Source organism: Plectropomus leopardus, chromosome 15 (assembly GCF_026936395.1).
Source record: "Plectropomus leopardus strain MGB_pleo_1.0 chromosome 15, ASM2693639v1, whole genome shotgun sequence".
NCBI lineage: Eukaryota > Metazoa > Chordata > Actinopteri > Perciformes > Serranidae > Plectropomus > Plectropomus leopardus.
The window spans coordinates 23080418-23096929 of NC_142190.1; the positions used below are offsets into that span (position 1 = coordinate 23080418).

A 16512-nucleotide genomic window follows, 5' to 3' on the forward strand; every position below is an offset into this window, starting at 1 on the left:
TCCGTTTATATTATGCGGTTAAATTGTTTAGCTCTTATTATGATAATATTGATACTCAGTCGCCGGATTTACACATAAAAATGTAAACGCGCCATTTCTCAGATCACAGAATGTCCACCGTGTTTCCAGAGGGACACATTTTCAGGGCGGCGCCTCACATCTGGAGGAGGGAGCTATTTGCAGCATCAGTGTATCCCAGCATCAATTATTTCATCGTGTTTGTAGTTTTTCAATGAAAAATCCCACCTGACAGTTTTTCTGATGTGCGATTCTCAGCTCCACTCGGGATTTTAAGGTCGCTCGCTAACGTCGGAGGTAGGTAATACAACAAGCAGCGCACAGATATGTGTGTTTGTGCTGATGCTAAGGTCATGCTAGCTAACGGGAATCACTGCACCTCCACATGAAAACAGCAGACAGCCTCGCGTGTTGCACATAGCCTCAATCATTTTTGCAATCAAAGTTTTAGATTTTGTATAAATTAATTTAAATTACTAGCAAAAGCTATGGAATTTGTAAAAAATCATTGAGTTTTAAGAAAGCCATTGAATTATTTACCCTTAGAAACCTGAGTAAACTGTCTTGATTTCCTTGGAGAGAAAAAAAAAGGCAGTGAGCAGCTCATCAGAACAAATGATCCCAAAATAGCAAGAAATTCGAAAATTACCAGAAAATTATTTTTTAAAAATGACAGAAAAACAAAAATAATCAACAAAATGACCTGAAAATGCTTTGAAAAGTAATAATTCTGTAACATAATTTTAGATATATAAATACTTTTTGATTATAATGTAGTTTTCTTGACCTCTTTCCCTTTCTTATTGAAAAATAATAAATAATTTATTAAAACTTATCTAATCTAATCTACTAATTTCTTTTAATTTACAGGACATTTCTTGCCAATTTGCTCATTGCCTTTTTTAAATGTTTTCGAAAGAAATCAAACCAATTTGCTTAACGCTCACAACACTTATGAAAGGTGCCTGAAGGCTGTTAAAAAACAATGTCGATCCAGGTTTCAGGAGTTGAAAATCATCGTAAGTTTGGAAAAGTCATGAAATTTAGTTGTGTGTAATGAAATTGTTACAGTAATCTTCTGTGGACTCCTCGTAATGTTACATAACAGAACATGTATTTTCTGTATCGTCAGTGTAACGTAATGTGTGAAAATGTTTTATTTACGTTTGTTAATTTTCTCCCAGCATTCCCTCTTTCTCTTGATTTAAGATGAGTCTTTGAAAAGTCAGAAATGTTTTGTCTATGAAAATCTATGGGAACCCTGATCATCATAAATCTCTCCTTTGACTCTTTGCATCTTACAGGAAGGGTTGCGCCCACATGGGCAGTGTTCTGGCTTTATCTTCAGGTCCGGGCCATCAGAACTGGCCTTTCTCTACGGACCCCCCTCCCTCTCGCTGGGACGCACATCCTGCTCACTGGGACAGTCCACCTCGCTGGGAGAGGAGAGATGGCCGCCTACCCAACCCAGGCAGCTTTCACTCTCTCCACAGGAGCTGCAAAGGTATTTTTTGATGAAAAGAACCTGGAGACCACACATCAAATTCAAAGGTCCCATATTGTAAAAAGTCAGATTTCACCATCTTTCCTTTCGTAAAGCAGGCATAGTTGTTATATAAATACTGTGAAAGTATCAAAACGCTCAGTCTGGAGAGAAATGTGTAAAGTCCGTTTTCAGCAACGGTGGCTCTAAACGAGTCGACAGGGCTTCTGTGAAGTTGTTAAAGTAGAATCTCTGGCTGTAGTGCCATTACAGTTATTTCTTGACTGGCATAGTGGTGCAAAGACACCGAGAGTGCAAATGTGAAAGACCCGAAAACGCTGACACTCAGAGCAGACTGGGCTTTTTCGAGGGAAGGGCTTAAAGAGACAGTCGCTAAAACAGAGTGTTTCAAACAGAGGCTGAGTATAGGTTTATTCAGGCAGACAGTATGAGGAAAAATGAAGTATTTTTTGAAAACTGAAGCATGTAAACATGTTCTGGTAGAAACCAAAAATACAATGCACCTGAAACTGATCAGAATATGTGACCTTTAAAGAGGTGCAGCAGACAATACAAAGAGAAAGTAGTGAATTAGTAATGTTTTTGTTTTGTTTTTCTCCTCAGATGTGTTTCCCCAACAGATTGAGGGAGTCAAGATGATCCTCAATAAAACTCTGAGCAGCTTCTTCAAGGTGACTCTTCCTGCCATATTAATTTCCATTCAAACAATTTGCTGTGAAGATAAGATAGGGTGTATATCTCCTATTTAAACACGTAATAATGCCCTATTTTTAACATGATTTATGTGTTTGTTTCCAGGTCAGTCACACTCTCCACCTCAGTGCTGTTAGTCCTTCATACTATCGATTCCACGTGGAGCATCTGCAGTCTGATGATTACAGCAAGGACAAGGTCAGGCATGATTCATGACACAATCAACATATCACAGATACTTTAATATGCTTAGCAGTATAGATGTTGATAAAAAGGATGAAGTTGCTTGTTTTTTGAGTTGATTATTTGCATCTTGATCCTTCCTCACATTTCAGGATGCCCCAGCATTGATCGGTGAGATGGACTCCTCAGGCAGTCTGAACGCTCACGCTCTGCTGCACCTCACAGAGCGCGTACGAGCCAGAACAGTGTTCCAGGTCAGATCCTATTGTCCGTCTCTTGTCTAATGTCTGTCACTAAACAGTCGCTTTACTTTACACGAAATTAATGCTTCTGTTTGATTGTGTTTTAGACTCAGCAGTCCCAGTTTGTAACATGGCAGTTTGAAACTGAGTACAGAGGGAACGACTTTACCGCTGCTGTGACGGTAGCCAACCCTGACATCCTCAGAGAGTCAGGTGAGAAAATATATGAATAAATAAATAAATATATATATGTATATATATATATACACACACACACGCACATATGTATATGTATGTATACACATATGTATATGTATGTATGTATGTATGTATGTATGTGTATATATTAAAAAATAGAATCATTTGCACTCAGTCAAATGTTCTTTTTTTCACATAGTACTTAATACTCAACAAAATACATGATTGTAATTTTTTTCTCATCTTTTGTGTATCTGTGTGTGCTACTCCTGCACAGTAATCCTCGTGGCACACTTCCTGCAGAGTGTATCTTCTGGGCTGGTTTTAGGAGGGGAACTGGTCTACCATCGGGGCCGAGCAGAGGAAGGAGGGATTCTTACTTTGGCCGGGCAGTACTCAAGTGAGATTTTGGATTTGATTGAATCTGCTTTAAACACTGATTACTGAGGGGTACCTCTCCAGATCTGTTTTGCTTAATTTGGCAGCAATAGTTTCACCCTTTTTCTGTCTCACCGTGCAGGACCAAACTGGGTGGCGACGCTGAATGCTGGTAAAGGAGGTGCCCATGCTAGCTACTATCACAGAGCCAACAAACAGGTACAGCAAATACTGTCATACAGTAAAGGATGAAAAATGAGTATCAATGATTACATAAATTTGTATGTATTAATAACACATAAAATAAAGAAAAAGTGGAAATGCAAAAGTAAATTAATAAATACACTAAATAATAAATAAATGCTTGAATAAATATGTTAATAAATGCATACTTGCATAAATGAATAAATGCAGAGATTTGCACCTCCTACGGCAATAATATACAAACACAGAAATACAGAAATAAACAAATATAGTTGTACAGTAATGAAGAAATAAGTTAAAGATAGTTAATTGTGTCTTGTTTATATATCAGCTTTTATTCATATGTTATTGCATTTATCTATTTTCATATTTATTTCAACATTCTTTTATTTATTCATTTATTTAGTCAGTTCATGTATTTCAGCATTTATTTATTCTTTTATTTATTTTTGCATTGCATTTATTCATACATTTACCTATTTCCATATTTATTACTTTGCATCTGTATATATTTATATATTGATTTATGCCTGTATTTATTTATTTAGATTTTAATGCCCATTTTGTTATATTTTCAATCCTGACTTTTTAAATACTTTTTTCCATATTTATTAATGAATGCCTTTATTAATTCATTTATTTTTAATTACTTTTAATTACATTTGTTTATGCCTTTTTTTCCATATTTATTTATGCCTGTATTTATATATTTTTTTTTATTAATTCCTGTATTTACCGCTTTTTTTAAATCAGTGCATTAATTTATACCTTTTATATGTGCATTAATTGATACAAAAGTCCTTTTTTTTCCCTCCATCATACTTAATTAACACACCATTTAATTACATTTTGCAAATGCGCATCCACGTGTTTTTGTGTCACCAGATCCAAGTGGGAGTGGAGTTCGAAGCCAGTACCAGGACACAGGAGACCACAACCTCATTTGGGTACCAGATGGAACTTCCAGAGGCCAACATGGTCTTTAGAGGTACTTTTTTTCCCGCAACTTTGAGTTAAATGTCAGTCTAAATGGAAAAACAACATGAAGTATATGAGACCGTTTTTGTGTGTGTATTCAGGTATGATAAACAGTCGGTGCATAATAGGAGGCGTATTGGAGAAGCGCCTGACCCCACTCCCTGCCACCCTGATTATGGGTGCCTTTGTGAATCACAGAGGGGACAAGCTGCAGGTGGGCCTTGGCGTCAATGTGGGATAATCCTCCACTAAACCCTGCTGGAGTTACAACTTGCTGTCAGGACATCCATTCAGAGACCTGTTTCAGAGGCTTCAGAATGACCCAAACTTTCAAGGTAAAGCAATTCCCATGAGCCACCTGAATAACGTGGATTGTTTGATTGTCAGAGCCCAAAGATGGGACTTGATATCTACCTCTCAAGATGGAGGTGATGTTTTCTGAGTGGATTAAACAGGAGAACAGATGAACATTTTGAAAATCTCAACGACTGTGACTGGAGATGCGTTACTGGCCCACTTGAAACCAGACTGCACATCACCTTCTGGACAATGAAAACAGAAAGGATGAGAGGCATACTGTACTGTAAACTGAAAATAACAAAAGTTTTCTACTGTAGGTGGTCAAAAAGAGTCTTAATGTGTATAGATTATATTGAAAGATTATTGTGTTTGTCATGTTTCAGCCCATTAACTCCAGTACTTAAATACCTGACCTTTCTGCTGACCATTTTCTAAAGAAAGGGGGGTCAAAGTTCAAGGCGCAATATTGTGACAGTTGTATGTAAGTTGTATGACTCAATTTACTCCGTCTAATAGTGCACACTTTGTATGCAGCTGCAGTGCTCTTTAAGCAAAAAGAAAAAGCATGTGTTTCGGAAAGCAGCCATAGAAACAGTAAAACTATAACGGGTTAGTAATACAAATGACCAAATTCACATGATTCTTTTCTTTTTGTCCATATTGGCTCACTGTTTTCTTTAACACAACCCTGATGCCTGGAGGAATAATGTCAAAACAAAGTGGTCAGCAGAAATGGGTAAAATCACGCTAAAATGCCCGTTTGATCCCTAAAACTGTGTGTATGAGTAAGTGATTGTGTGAGTGTGTGTACTTTTTTTTGCCAGCATATAAATTGTGTGATAATCCACACATGAGCAAACAGCCTGTTGACTGGAAAAGAAAAGGTGCTGCTCCTGACGTCCAGCAGAGGGTTGTGAGAGCGGCGATGCACTGACTCCACTGAGCCAGGACTGTACTGTATGTATATAGATGAAGGCATGTGGAAACACTGACCTGTATGCAACCTGCACTACTCACGCTGCTTCAGGGCATTTCCAGTCCTGTTTAACATATGAAATGTTGCATATTTTATTTATACGTTATGTAATATAAGCATAGAGAGAAGTGGAAGGGGGTGATTGTCTTTTTGGAATTAATTTATTAAAGATGTTATTTCTAGCATTTTTTTTTCTTCAGCATTAATATGTAATCCTTTGCAATACTGTAGTGACATTTTTAAAAAAATATTTATAATCATAAATATTTTAAGTATTAACTATGGATGAAATACTGTATATAAATAATATTAAAATGGTCAATGAAATCGAAAGAAAAATGCAAAAATAATCGCCCGTAGAAAGTATTTTGCATCAAAACTATTCATACAAGAAACTATGCAAATTTGAGACATTTCTAGCAGGTCCACCATTCTGCACAATCTATAAGTTGATGCTTTTGATTGCAGTGTGAATTCTCAGGAAAAATCAAACTTGTCCAAAAAAAAGTCCCATTTTCGCAATGGAATATTTGCACTCTATGTGAGAGTAATCATGTCGAAGACAACAGATAAAAAGAAAATCTGCAAATTTTTTGTTAAAATTTCTTAAATTCAATTTCTTAAATATTAGACCATAAAAGCCATTAAAAAACTCAGAAATTTGAATTTATATCTAATTCAATTTATCCATATTATAATTTCTTGTCAAAATGAGTCAAAATCTTGTTCAAGTCTAAATATCTGATGTTACCATCTTTAAACGTAACTCTCTCTAATAACCATATTCCTACATAAAATCATACATAAGAAAAAGATTATTTATCCAAAAAACAGTCTTAAATTTGGTTAAAAATTATATTCAAAAAAAAAAACACTTTCAAAATCATTAAATATAAGTGTCTGATACCTGCAGACACCCTGTCAACCATTTTCACACTTGAGTCTTATGTCTTTCCCTTGTTTTGTGGTTGTTGTTGTTTTGTTTTGTTTACATATAAATGCATCACCTCTTAAAAGTTCATGTTTTGGCTAAACTCATTCAGAGAGACCAACATAGTTTTTTAAAATGCTGCTTTACGATGCTGTGGTGACAAAAAAACAACAGATGTGGCTTTAAAATGTTTTTATATAAAATCTTAAATTCTGAAATGATATACTGTACATACATATATACATATATATTCAAAGATGAGATCTGTAAACATTGTTGGTGCTGATAACACTTTACAGTGTATATTATCTTGCAGCAGAAGCTCACAGTGGCAAAGATAAAGGCTCATGTAGTCCGTTTAAACTGCTGCCACATCTCTCTGTTACTTGTCTTTGAATAAGGAAGAGAAGAATCCTTTTCCTCCTTCTCCCTTCACTCTTAAAGACTTGCTTCTTTGGAGTCCCACTGTTTTTTCTTTCTCTCGCTCTGATTCCTTCAGTCTCTCCTCCTCCCTTTGCTGAACCTGCTGATTGATCACCAACCGCATATCCTCCTGCCACAAGATAAGAGCAATATTCTGCTTGTAAACACACCTCTTTGAACGTGTTGCCAAAAACACGTGATTTACCCTTTTCTATCCCTGCTGCACACAGACTCACCTGCCAGGCATCCAGCTCTTGAGACAGCGCCACCTTGTGTCTGATGGTGTTGAGAAGCTGCTGAGTGAGTGTTTCTTTTTCCTGACGCACCATGGCCAATTCGCTCTCTAAGCAACTGCACGTTGATATGATGATTAACAGAATATATATCACTATGGGCTCAGCTGAAATCAGATGACATGAAATTGACATTGAGTTGTTGTGTAGCATCACCTGTAGCTCGGCTTTTCAGGACTGCTTGTAAATGGCTCGATTTCCTTCCGCAAAGACTCCAGCTCTTCTCGTTGAGATTGCAGCTGCCAAATTTGAAATATTGTAATGATGAATATTTTATTTTTCCTTATTTAAAAAAAAACAACTCAAGTTTTCAGACATTTAAAATACTGTGATTTGAAAAATAGTTTGTGTCAAATATGATTTTTCCACACACACAAACAAACAATAAATTACTTTAGAAATTCATACATTTACATGTACTCTTTCTCCTTTATATTTTTCATTTCAAAGTTTAATTATGGACACTAGAAAGCTCCATTCTTCGTAAATGTGCTCTGAAGGCTGCAAGTTTCCAGGTCACACTTTGGTAAGTTGCATATAAGACCACAATTGGCTCCAAATTAGTTAAGATGTCACAAAATAATCGCTTACATGTGCATGTTTTAAACTCGTATTTAACTAAAGCACAAAGAATCTGTCCCCCTTCAGCAGCCTTCGAGTATCAAAATCTGCACACATGCAATCCTGCACAGTAGAGGGCAAAAATCCAAATGAAGTACCAATTGGCAAAACACATTTTTGAGTGAAGTGGACTTTGGGGCAAGATGCAAATGTAAAATCTAGACAATGTCTGTTTTTTTAATTTTTTTTTTCTTAAGAAAAGTCTATTGATGTTATGCTACTTTCTGTTTTCCCATTTTAAAGTTAAAGCCTACCTTTGTAACGACTTTAAAATAACTAATCGTGCTGCTTTGCTTGCATACTCTAAACAAATCTATTTCTTTACACAGTAGCAAAGGTTTTCACCCACTGCAGTTTTAACTTTACTTTAAAATATTTGCTATGTTTTCCTGAATTAATACGATTATGAGATTATTATCTTCAAATTCTAAGAAATGTTTTAATGGTAAAAAATAGCTCTTGTTACTCTATATTAACTAGATGATACTCTTGTCGTTTTTTCTGGATTTACAAGATTATTTTCTTTATTTCAGAAAAACAGCAGCGTTTTTTTGCCCTGAAAACTTCTCAGAATTTTGAGATAATCTTGTAAATTCAGAAAAACTTTTTTTGTCAAGTGAATGCATTATGATTTCATGGAAACCAGTAACAAATCACAATATTTCATCTTCTCAGATGAATCACTAAGTTACATTTTCTTGATGAAAAGTGTGTGTGCGTGGTTGTAAACAGTTCAACAGACCTCCTCTGTGAGCGCTTTAATCTCTTCATCTTTTGCCTGCAGGACTTCGGAGTGAGCTAGAAGAGCCTCTCTGGCCTGGTGAGCAGGAGAGAAACACACAACGACACAACAGAAGATGGTCAGTGACATCAGAACGCTTATTACGAGGTGTTTGTGTTTTAGATACAGATTCCAAAAAGGTTTGGGATTTCAAATCAGTTGGTATCCGTGTCAAACTGTCCAAAGAAGGAAGTCTGTGCAGTTATTCAGTGTCGTGTGTGTGTGTGTGTGTGTGTGTGTGTGAGACTTGTGTTACCCTCAGGGACACATTTCAGACTAAAGACCAGTTACATGGGGATGGCTTGGGGACAAAAAGGGTGTCTCCGATTGGGAAAAAGCTGATTTTTGGGTTAGCTGCCAGGGTTAGGGTAAAGAGAGCTTATATAATTTCTCCAAAACTGACCTGCGTAAGTGTGTGTGTGTGTGTGTGTGTGTGTACCTGTGATTGCTGAATTTCACTATGCAGAGACAATGGTTGTGTTTGTGTACTGTCCAGAAAGCTCTCTTCTCCCAGGTTCAGAGCTTTTTGCTGTAGAGAGCGATTAACAGTTCGCAACTCAAACACCACTCCCTGCTCCTGCTCTATCTACACACACACACACATACACACAGAGTTAGAGACAGGCACAAACACACACACAAACACACACACACACACACACACACACACACACACACACACACACACACAACAAGGACTTCAAACTAGTTCCTTTTGTGACTTGTGTTAGTGATGAGTAAATATCCCCTGCAGCTCTCTCATTCTCCAAGCTACAGTTCATCTGTGTAACACCAGTCAGTCATTGTTCCCTCACCTCTGCTTCTTTCTCTCTCAGTTTCGTTTGTAGTTCTGACACTCTGTCTCTCATTCTCTCTCTCTCCATGCGAAGTCTGTCGGTGTCTTCCTGTGAGGCTTTGAGTTGTGCCTCCATGTGCGACAGTCGCCCCAGTAAAACTCTGTTCTGCACGAGAAGAAGAGAAAGACAGACCAACACAAAATACTGAATAAACGGTGCAATGAGACAGGTAAAAGAAAGTGGCTTTAAGTAGATTTAGATGCTTTAAATTACAGCTACTTAGGCCCAAAAAATTCTGTGAAATCTTCATGGCTTGACTTTCTGCTAATATCTCCATCGTTGCTTAGCAACAGTGCTATAGACATGAGACTCCAGTCAAACCAAAACTCAAGAATTCATTTTGACTTAAGGTAAGCGACACATGATTCCCTAAAGACTTGACCTAACTTGAGACTTAAAAACAAAATCTTTTGATTCTCAAGTTTCCACTTGGCAAAGTACCAAACCAATCAAATTTACAGCATCCTTATGCAGGCGACTTCAGTCTTTAATTATTAGGCATAATTCTTTGAAAGGACTTAAATGTAAAAACACTGTGAAATATTGATGGCTTCCTAAACGAGCCTGCAAGTCAAAGGCCCAGGGGCCCAGAATTATAAGGGCCCCGTGGCCCTCACCTGCAAAAAGTCAAATTACCACATAGCCTACAGACCAGGAAAAGACACAAAAAGACCACAAGGAAACGCAAAGGAATTATAAAATGATACAAAATAACTACAAAAACAGACAAAATGTACATCCAGAATTACTACAAATAGACACAAAACAACAAAAAGATGTAAAGCAACTACAAAACAAGGCAAAACAAAAATGAAAAAAATGGAAAATTCATGATAAAATCAGTTTTTCTTGCTCCTATGCAGGTGAGGTGGTGGTGTCTTTTGCAGATCTGTGCCCAGGAGCTCTATTGTCTCATAATCTGCCCATGCTGTAAACACAGCTTTGAAATGCCATATTATTTAGCCATTTGAAATCTGAGCAAATTGGCTTGATTTCTTTCAAAAACATGGCAAGAAGGTGACGAGCAACTTTAAAAAAAATGGTGCAAAAATTAGCAAGAAAGTCGTAAAAAGTTACAGGAAAGTTATCTGAAAATTTGCAAAAAAAAAAGTAAATAAAGAAAAATAAATGACAAAATCAAACAAGAAAATTAGCTTAGAAAGTGTCTAAAAATATATTATTTTTTCTGTATCATATTAAATATATGGTTCTAAGAATTAGACATGCAGTTTTCTGGACATTTTCTCTAGTTTTAGATCATATAAAATAATCCCCCACCCAGCTAATTTTCATTTCATTTCATTGTGACCATCAGTCAGTTGAGACTTTGATTTGCCCCACAAGACATAAGCAACTCTCCTTACATTACCTTGTAATTTCACACTATTTGCAAATCACCATCCATCCTGCAGCATTCAGGAGGGCATGATATGTTCAAAGCCAGCTACTTTGGCATTGATTTTGCTTGTGTAAAACATTAAGAAGTGACTGGTCGGTGTACCTCTGCTTGAATGTTCTCTATCTGTGTGAAGTTGATATTTCGGCTGAAAGATGACTCTTCCATCTCTTCTCTGAGGGAACGAAGCTCAGTCCTCAGCGAGTGCTCCAGTGTTACAGCCTAAGAAGGCAGAAAATAGGAAAGTTGAGAAGTCAATGGTACAATGAGAGACAAAGTAAGGACTTCCTAAACCTGCTCGTCTACATTTTTCTGTCTGCATGACTGTGGCGTGACATATGCAGACAATTCCACCACACGCACATACTTCTAGATTGTTTATTCTAACAGCACAGATGTTTTCTTATGTGATTTGGCAGCTTATTAAGGCAGACTTCAGGCTGCCCTTTCACTGGTTGTATGAACCAACCTCTGCCAGCTGCTCCACCAAGCGCTGGTTGTGATTGGCTAACTGAGTCAGCTGCTCGCTTTCGTCCTTCCGCCGGTCACGCCCCTGGCTGTGATGTCGTTCCAGCTCAGTCCGCAAGGCAGCTAAATCTGCAGTCAGCTCTGCCTCCCTCTGCCCAGAAGCCAGCTCGTTCATCTCCAGTTTCCTCTGCAGAACATGCTTCTCCTGCTGTACAGCCTGAGACATTGAACACAACATTAACCCTCTGAAACAAAAGCAATGACAGGAAGGCAAAGGGCAACTTAGGAAGGAATTACTCAAGTAATTAGCAATAAATTAGTAAGAAACTACAAGTACATTTCCTGAAAATAGCAAAAAAATGATCAAGTAGCAAAAATATTGGGGGGGTTGTTATTGACATGAATGACTAAACCTTTTAAAAGAAAATGCAGAGTTTATCAACTTATAGATTTAAGACACTAACACACTAAAGCAGCTAAATTTGAAATCAGTTATAATTCATTTTATTATTTACATGTGGGCTCTCCTGCTCTGACATGTCAACATGTCTTCAATGGAAACATTTTTTTACTCTACATTAGGGGCAGAGTCATACCTGCATTATCATGGACTGGAAAACTACTCACAGAAACACTTACAGAAAATCAGTAGTGTTCCAAATAGCAACAAAGATACTTCCATTGCTGCTACCATTTTTTTTACAACTTATAAAATTAGGAATGATATCTAAACAAATCCATCCATAACTTCTCTCTGTGCCATTCACATCATTTACTGTAGTCCTCTGTCTCATTGTTTTTGTCTTTATCAGTGATACTAAACTTAAAGGTAGAGTGCTGGTGGTCTGCAATGAAAATGCAATAAATTGATTCACACTGGAATTTTTTTTTTTTAACTGAACGGAAATAAAGCCTGGGTATATTAAAACACATCAAAATGACTTGCTTATTTTAAAAATGGCCAGGGGGGGATCCCGTGTACTCCCCAACAGAGGTCTCAGCTAATTATTTATTTATTTGCCTGATTATTAATGTTTGTTTATGAACTGGCCCCGGGCCTAAAAATGCCCCCAAGGCAAAGCAAGTTGAGTATCTCTTGTCTATGCAATATGCGGAGACAGAAATGTGATACGAGAATTCTAAACTTATGAATGTGAAATCATTGGTAAATCTGCTTAAGGCACTATATAAATCCAATGTTTTTTTCACAATGTGTTAGTGAGTTTTTAGTGCTCTGTTTGTTCTCACCTCACTGTGCTGTATTTCTTTAGTAGTGTTATAAAGTTTGCACAGTCCTTACCTCCAGCTCCCTGTCCCTCTGCTCCAGGGAGGCTGCCAGCTCCTCATTCTTCTCCAGTAAAGCCTGACCCAGCTCTGCAGCTAGGATCAGATCCGTCTCGATCCCTCCTCCGCTGTCACTACTGCCAAGAGAGGATGTGGATGATGGGAGAGCAAAGGAGAGCGAGACCGAGGAGGATGAGGAGAGAGGGAAGAAGGAGTCCTCCAGGCTGGGGGACGGGAGACTGTCTTTCCTGGGGGTGAACATTGTTGATGGTTGCAGGTTTGTAGGAATCAGATGGAAAGCGTCATCTCACGTCTGAGACTTGTAATCACACAGTTGGAAAGTTTTTTGTTTTTGTAAAATCAGGAATCCTTATGTGTGTCTTGCTGGTCAGGTCTTGAGTGGTGTGATGAGTCTCTTTTGTAATCCACAGTATGTCTCTGCCAGATCTCACTGTGGTGCCAATCCTCCAAATGCTGGTATCATTAAAATCCTTTCCTCTCTTCATCACAGATAAGACTGCAGGTAAGAAATAAACATCGGTAACACACACTCACTAAACAGATTGTAGTTGTGAGATTCAGGGCATGTATGATGACGTGTGTGATTGTTAGTTGTTTTCTAGAAATATAATCTCGCCTGGCCTTTAAGGAGGTCTTTTGTCTGACAGCTGCTTTTGTTACTCTGACCGAAATACCATCTTATCTTTGTCCTGATCCCCTCCCTAAATTCCAAAGGCATTGTGCTCCACTATTTCCTACAAACTCAGACAAAGTCTTGAATGTTCCTGAGACAGTCTCTGATTGAATTCCAATCAGATCATTAAGAAACAGCTCACTTGTCCACCTGCTGCTTAACCCTTTAAAACTTGGATCCACATCAGTTCTGGTGTGTTGTGTTCAAATGTCTTTTACAAGCTACTTGACACTGAAACCTGAGCAAATTGGTTTCAGGAAAAGACCAACTTGGTGCTACGTGTGTCACAAATGGTTGAAAATTAGTAAAATGTGACAAGAAACTTACCTAAAAATTAGTTTTAAAAGATAATTAAAATAATTTCATATTTAAAATTATGGCACAGATATACCGACGTATATAGTGTTATTTTCGATAATTTTTGTTTACTTTTGGTTTTTTCACTTTTTCTTATTTTCAGGTTGTTTCCTTCAAACTTAAAAAGCTCATTTTTGTGCTATGTCTTCTTTAGTTGCCGGTTTCTGTCTCCCCATGCCTTTGAAATAAATTAAACCAATTTGCTTAGGTTTCCCCAAGTAAGCCTTGAAAAGACACTGGTACAACGTACTGTTTTTGTTTATTTTCTAGTATCACATCTTTAAAGATTCTGTCCTCATAAACTAAATTTCAGCCAAATGTAGTTGCGCACTGTAGTCTCGTCTCCCCTGTCATTCCTGCCTGTAAGTTTGACGTCACCATCTGCCATCACACCTGCTAATCCCTCTCATTACCATGAAACCATGCTGTCGTCCTACTTCAGAGTCATTTCATAGCAAAAATAATGAGCTCAATCCTACTTTGATACAATCTGTGTTCATAATCAGAACTAACAGAACCTTTAGGCTATTAAACCAAGTTTGACTTCAAAGGAACAAAAATTAAGTCTGCTTACCTGACAGTTCCCAGCCAACTCACACCAAACAGGTACACTCTTCCTGTTTGGTGAGTGTGTGTGTTACGGGAGTGTTTGCACAGGAGAGGTTGAGCTGGTTTCCTTGGCAGTGGAAACATACAGTATGTAAATACAGCCAGTGGCTCCACCTCCAGAGTCAGAAAGGTATAAAGCGAGCAAACACAGTGAGACAGAGCGGGGAGGATGGGAATGTGTTTGCAGTAAAATGCTGTGACATCTAGTGGCTGAACAAGGCTGGGAAAAAACACAGATTAACTCTGAGGAATGTGTTGCTACAAGGGCCAACGCACAGTGTGTTAGTGAGGGTTACGCCGGGTGAGAGATGGAGAGAGGGGAAGGTCAGGACACAAGCAGGGGTCTGTCTAATTTGGCCCTCCTCCTCCTCAGCCCCCATCCTGTTTACCTGCTTGTAGGATTTGAAAGGAGCTCTGTGTGTGTGTGTCAGGGGGGCAGGGAGAGCAGAAAAAGGGGCTGCCATCACTGCACCTCCTTCTCAGGAGACAGCAAAAGGGAACCAAAAGCCCACAAGACGTTCACAAAGCGTTGAGGCCATTGGATCGTTGGGTGCGTTCATTAACAGACATGCTTTGCAAACTCTGGCTCGCTCTTTCAGTGTGGCTTTTGCTGCCGACGTCTGAAGCTGGAAGGCAGATGCCGAAACTCTCAGACAAGAAACTCTGCGCTGACTCTGAATGCAGCCGTAAGTAGCACACTGTCTTTTGCTGCTGCGCTTAGGTATGTTGTGATCATGTTACAAAAGTGTAGGTGGAATGAAAATGATAATACACATGCTGAGGTTTTTAATTTTGCACAGAGATATGACAAATATTGTACTTCAAAAGTCGTCCCAATTTTCCCAAAGTCACATCTATAATCTTGCACAGATCCCATCTTGATAGCTCGTGCGCTGCAGGACTACTACCCTGGAGACTGCAGGTTCATCCCCATCAGACAGGGACAGCTCATCTATGTCTATGCAATGCTGAAGGACAGAGGGAACCTCTTCTGGGCCGGAAGTGTAAGTGAAAATAATACTTTGGTGTAGCTTTGTTGGAAGTCATGAAGATGTCTTGTGTTCACTCTGTCCTCTCAAAAGTGATGTCCTCATTAACAATTGTCTTTAATAATCCGTGTGCAGGTACAAGACTCCTATTATGGACAGCAGGAGGCTCGCATTGGCCACTTCCCCAGCAGCGTGGTGGAGGAGACTCATCCTCTCATGCCAGCCACCACTGAAGTCAAGACGACTGTAGGTGAACACACACACACACACACACACACACACTACCACGTATGTATTACTTGATGCCCTTTCCTTATTCTACCTCTCCTCTTCTTTCCAGAAATGGGACTTCTACTGTAACTGATGTTGCTTTGACCAAGAAAGTGAACAATATTCTTGTCAGAATTCCAAGATCTGATCTTACACACACTGTTGACAACATATATGTAGGTTTGCTTATCCACTTTGCTGATTATCTCAATTTAGAGAGATAAGGAGAACAGCTTTGTACAGCAACATGTGATTCAAAATGATCAGATTTCATTAGCCCCGGAGAAAGGACTTATCGCTGCTTAACGCTCTATATTTGACTTGTGTCTTTTCTACTCTTTCTCTCCATCATACTGTGTAATTCCTTTATTAGCAGACATTAAAGTGTTTATAAAAGTTGATGTGTTTTAAAATGAGATAAATATAAACTGTGCATGTCTTTTCTTTTTCTTGGTGATTGTGCATCATAAAAGAAATACTAACGTGGGTCTGCTGATCTTTTCATTTCTGATTAGACATTTCTGACATAGAAAGCGCTGCCTGATAATTTAACAAAAACAAACAAACAAACAAAAAACATGGCAGCAATTAAACAGAAACTTTTAATTATAATATAAATGAAATTAAAACTACACCCTACCAACCGTATCAACGCACATAAGGAAACGTACATCTGCTCATGGACAAGAGGCTCATGCTCATGACAGCGTGAGATGTAAACATCAATGGCGTCTTGCTTGGCTGAGCTGTAGCTTAATCTTGCTCAGTGGTGTTTGGTGAGCCAGCAGTAGTTGCACGCTTCCTGTGGTGCAGTGATATGGTTTGCAGGCACAGCATGGTGAAGAGAAAGTAGTTCCTACATAAA

At 38.3% G+C, this 16512-nt stretch overlaps 3 protein-coding genes across 7 annotated transcripts; 2 read left to right on the forward strand and 1 right to left on the reverse strand.

Moving 5' to 3' along the window:
• Positions 1-124: 124 nt before the first annotated feature.
• Positions 125-6637, forward strand: LOC121952633 (mitochondrial import receptor subunit TOM40B). Of its 2 annotated transcripts, XR_006106457.2 has the most exons (11): positions 125-315; positions 1323-1522; positions 2126-2193; positions 2321-2413; positions 2551-2652; positions 2748-2853; positions 3116-3238; positions 3359-3435; positions 4306-4408; positions 4500-4733; positions 5523-6637. XR_006106457.2 is itself a non-coding variant. In XM_042499415.2 (10 exons), exons 2-10 carry the CDS (start codon positions 1339-1341, stop codon positions 4637-4639), a joined length of 996 nt encoding a protein of 331 aa, XP_042355349.1. In that variant the 5' UTR covers positions 125-315; positions 1323-1338; the 3' UTR covers positions 4640-6637. The 2 variants fall into 2 exon arrangements, 1 of the variants encoding a protein (XP_042355349.1); XM_042499415.2 differs by having other exon boundaries at positions 4500-6637.
• A 145-nt stretch (positions 6638-6782) lies between these two features.
• On the reverse strand, positions 6783-14594 carry bicdl2 (BICD family like cargo adaptor 2). 2 transcript variants are annotated; one of them, XM_042499319.2, is made up of 10 exons: positions 14354-14589; positions 12745-13245; positions 11446-11661; positions 11082-11198; positions 9539-9685; positions 9163-9309; positions 8685-8759; positions 7478-7560; positions 7265-7379; positions 6783-7158 (listed from the first exon to the last, which is right to left on the reverse strand). In XM_042499319.2, the coding sequence occupies exons 2-10, from the start codon at positions 12988-12990 to the stop codon at positions 6988-6990; spliced, it is 1317 nt and encodes a 438-aa protein (XP_042355253.2). In that variant the 5' UTR covers positions 12991-13245; positions 14354-14589; the 3' UTR covers positions 6783-6987. The 2 variants fall into 2 exon arrangements, with proteins under 2 accessions (XP_042355253.2, XP_042355254.2); XM_042499320.2 differs by lacking the exon at positions 9163-9309 and having other exon boundaries at positions 14354-14594.
• mia (MIA SH3 domain containing) lies at positions 7220-16134 on the forward strand. Of its 3 annotated transcripts, none has more exons than XM_088088154.1 (9): positions 7220-7328; positions 8727-8802; positions 9614-9749; positions 12772-13005; positions 13160-13251; positions 14988-15074; positions 15274-15392; positions 15513-15623; positions 15718-16134. In XM_088088154.1, exons 5-9 carry the CDS (start codon positions 13161-13163, stop codon positions 15739-15741), a joined length of 432 nt encoding a protein of 143 aa, XP_087944280.1. In that variant the 5' UTR covers positions 7220-7328; positions 8727-8802; positions 9614-9749; positions 12772-13005; position 13160; the 3' UTR covers positions 15742-16134. The 3 variants fall into 3 exon arrangements, with proteins under 3 accessions (XP_087944280.1, XP_087944279.1, XP_042355969.1); XM_088088153.1 differs by having other exon boundaries at positions 7254-7328; positions 15259-15392; XM_042500035.2 differs by lacking the exons at positions 7220-7328; positions 8727-8802; positions 9614-9749; positions 12772-13005; positions 13160-13251 and having other exon boundaries at positions 14900-15074; positions 15259-15392.
• Positions 16135-16512: the final 378 nt, after the last annotated feature.

Excerpts from the sequence above, each read along its gene's own strand:
- LOC121952633 (XM_042499415.2), top strand. The coding sequence starts at position 1,339 with ATGGGCAGTGTTCTGGCTTTATCTTCAGGTCCGGGCCATCAGAACTGG. Across the intron at positions 2,653-2,747 it reads GAGCCAGAACAGTGTTCCAG|ACTCAGCAGTCCCAGTTTGT; the intron begins GTCAGATCCTAT and ends ATTGTGTTTTAG. Across the intron at positions 4,409-4,499 it reads GGCCAACATGGTCTTTAGAG|GTATGATAAACAGTCGGTGC; the intron begins GTACTTTTTTTC and ends GTGTGTATTCAG.
- bicdl2 (XM_042499319.2), bottom strand. The coding sequence starts at position 12,990 with ATGTTCACCCCCAGGAAAGACAGTCTCCCGTCCCCCAGCCTGGAGGAC. Across the intron at positions 11,199-11,445 it reads TGGTGGAGCAGCTGGCAGAG|GCTGTAACACTGGAGCACTC; the intron begins GTTGGTTCATAC and ends CTGCCTTCTTAG. Across the intron at positions 7,380-7,477 it reads CCTGAAAAGCCGAGCTACAG|TTGCTTAGAGAGCGAATTGG; the intron begins GTGATGCTACAC and ends ATCAACGTGCAG.
- mia (XM_088088153.1), top strand. The coding sequence starts at position 13,161 with ATGTCTCTGCCAGATCTCACTGTGGTGCCAATCCTCCAAATGCTGGTA. Across the intron at positions 13,252-14,987 it reads CATCACAGATAAGACTGCAG|TGTGGCTTTTGCTGCCGACG; the intron begins GTAAGAAATAAA and ends TCGCTCTTTCAG. Across the intron at positions 15,075-15,258 it reads CGCTGACTCTGAATGCAGCC|ATCCCATCTTGATAGCTCGT; the intron begins GTAAGTAGCACA and ends AATCTTGCACAG.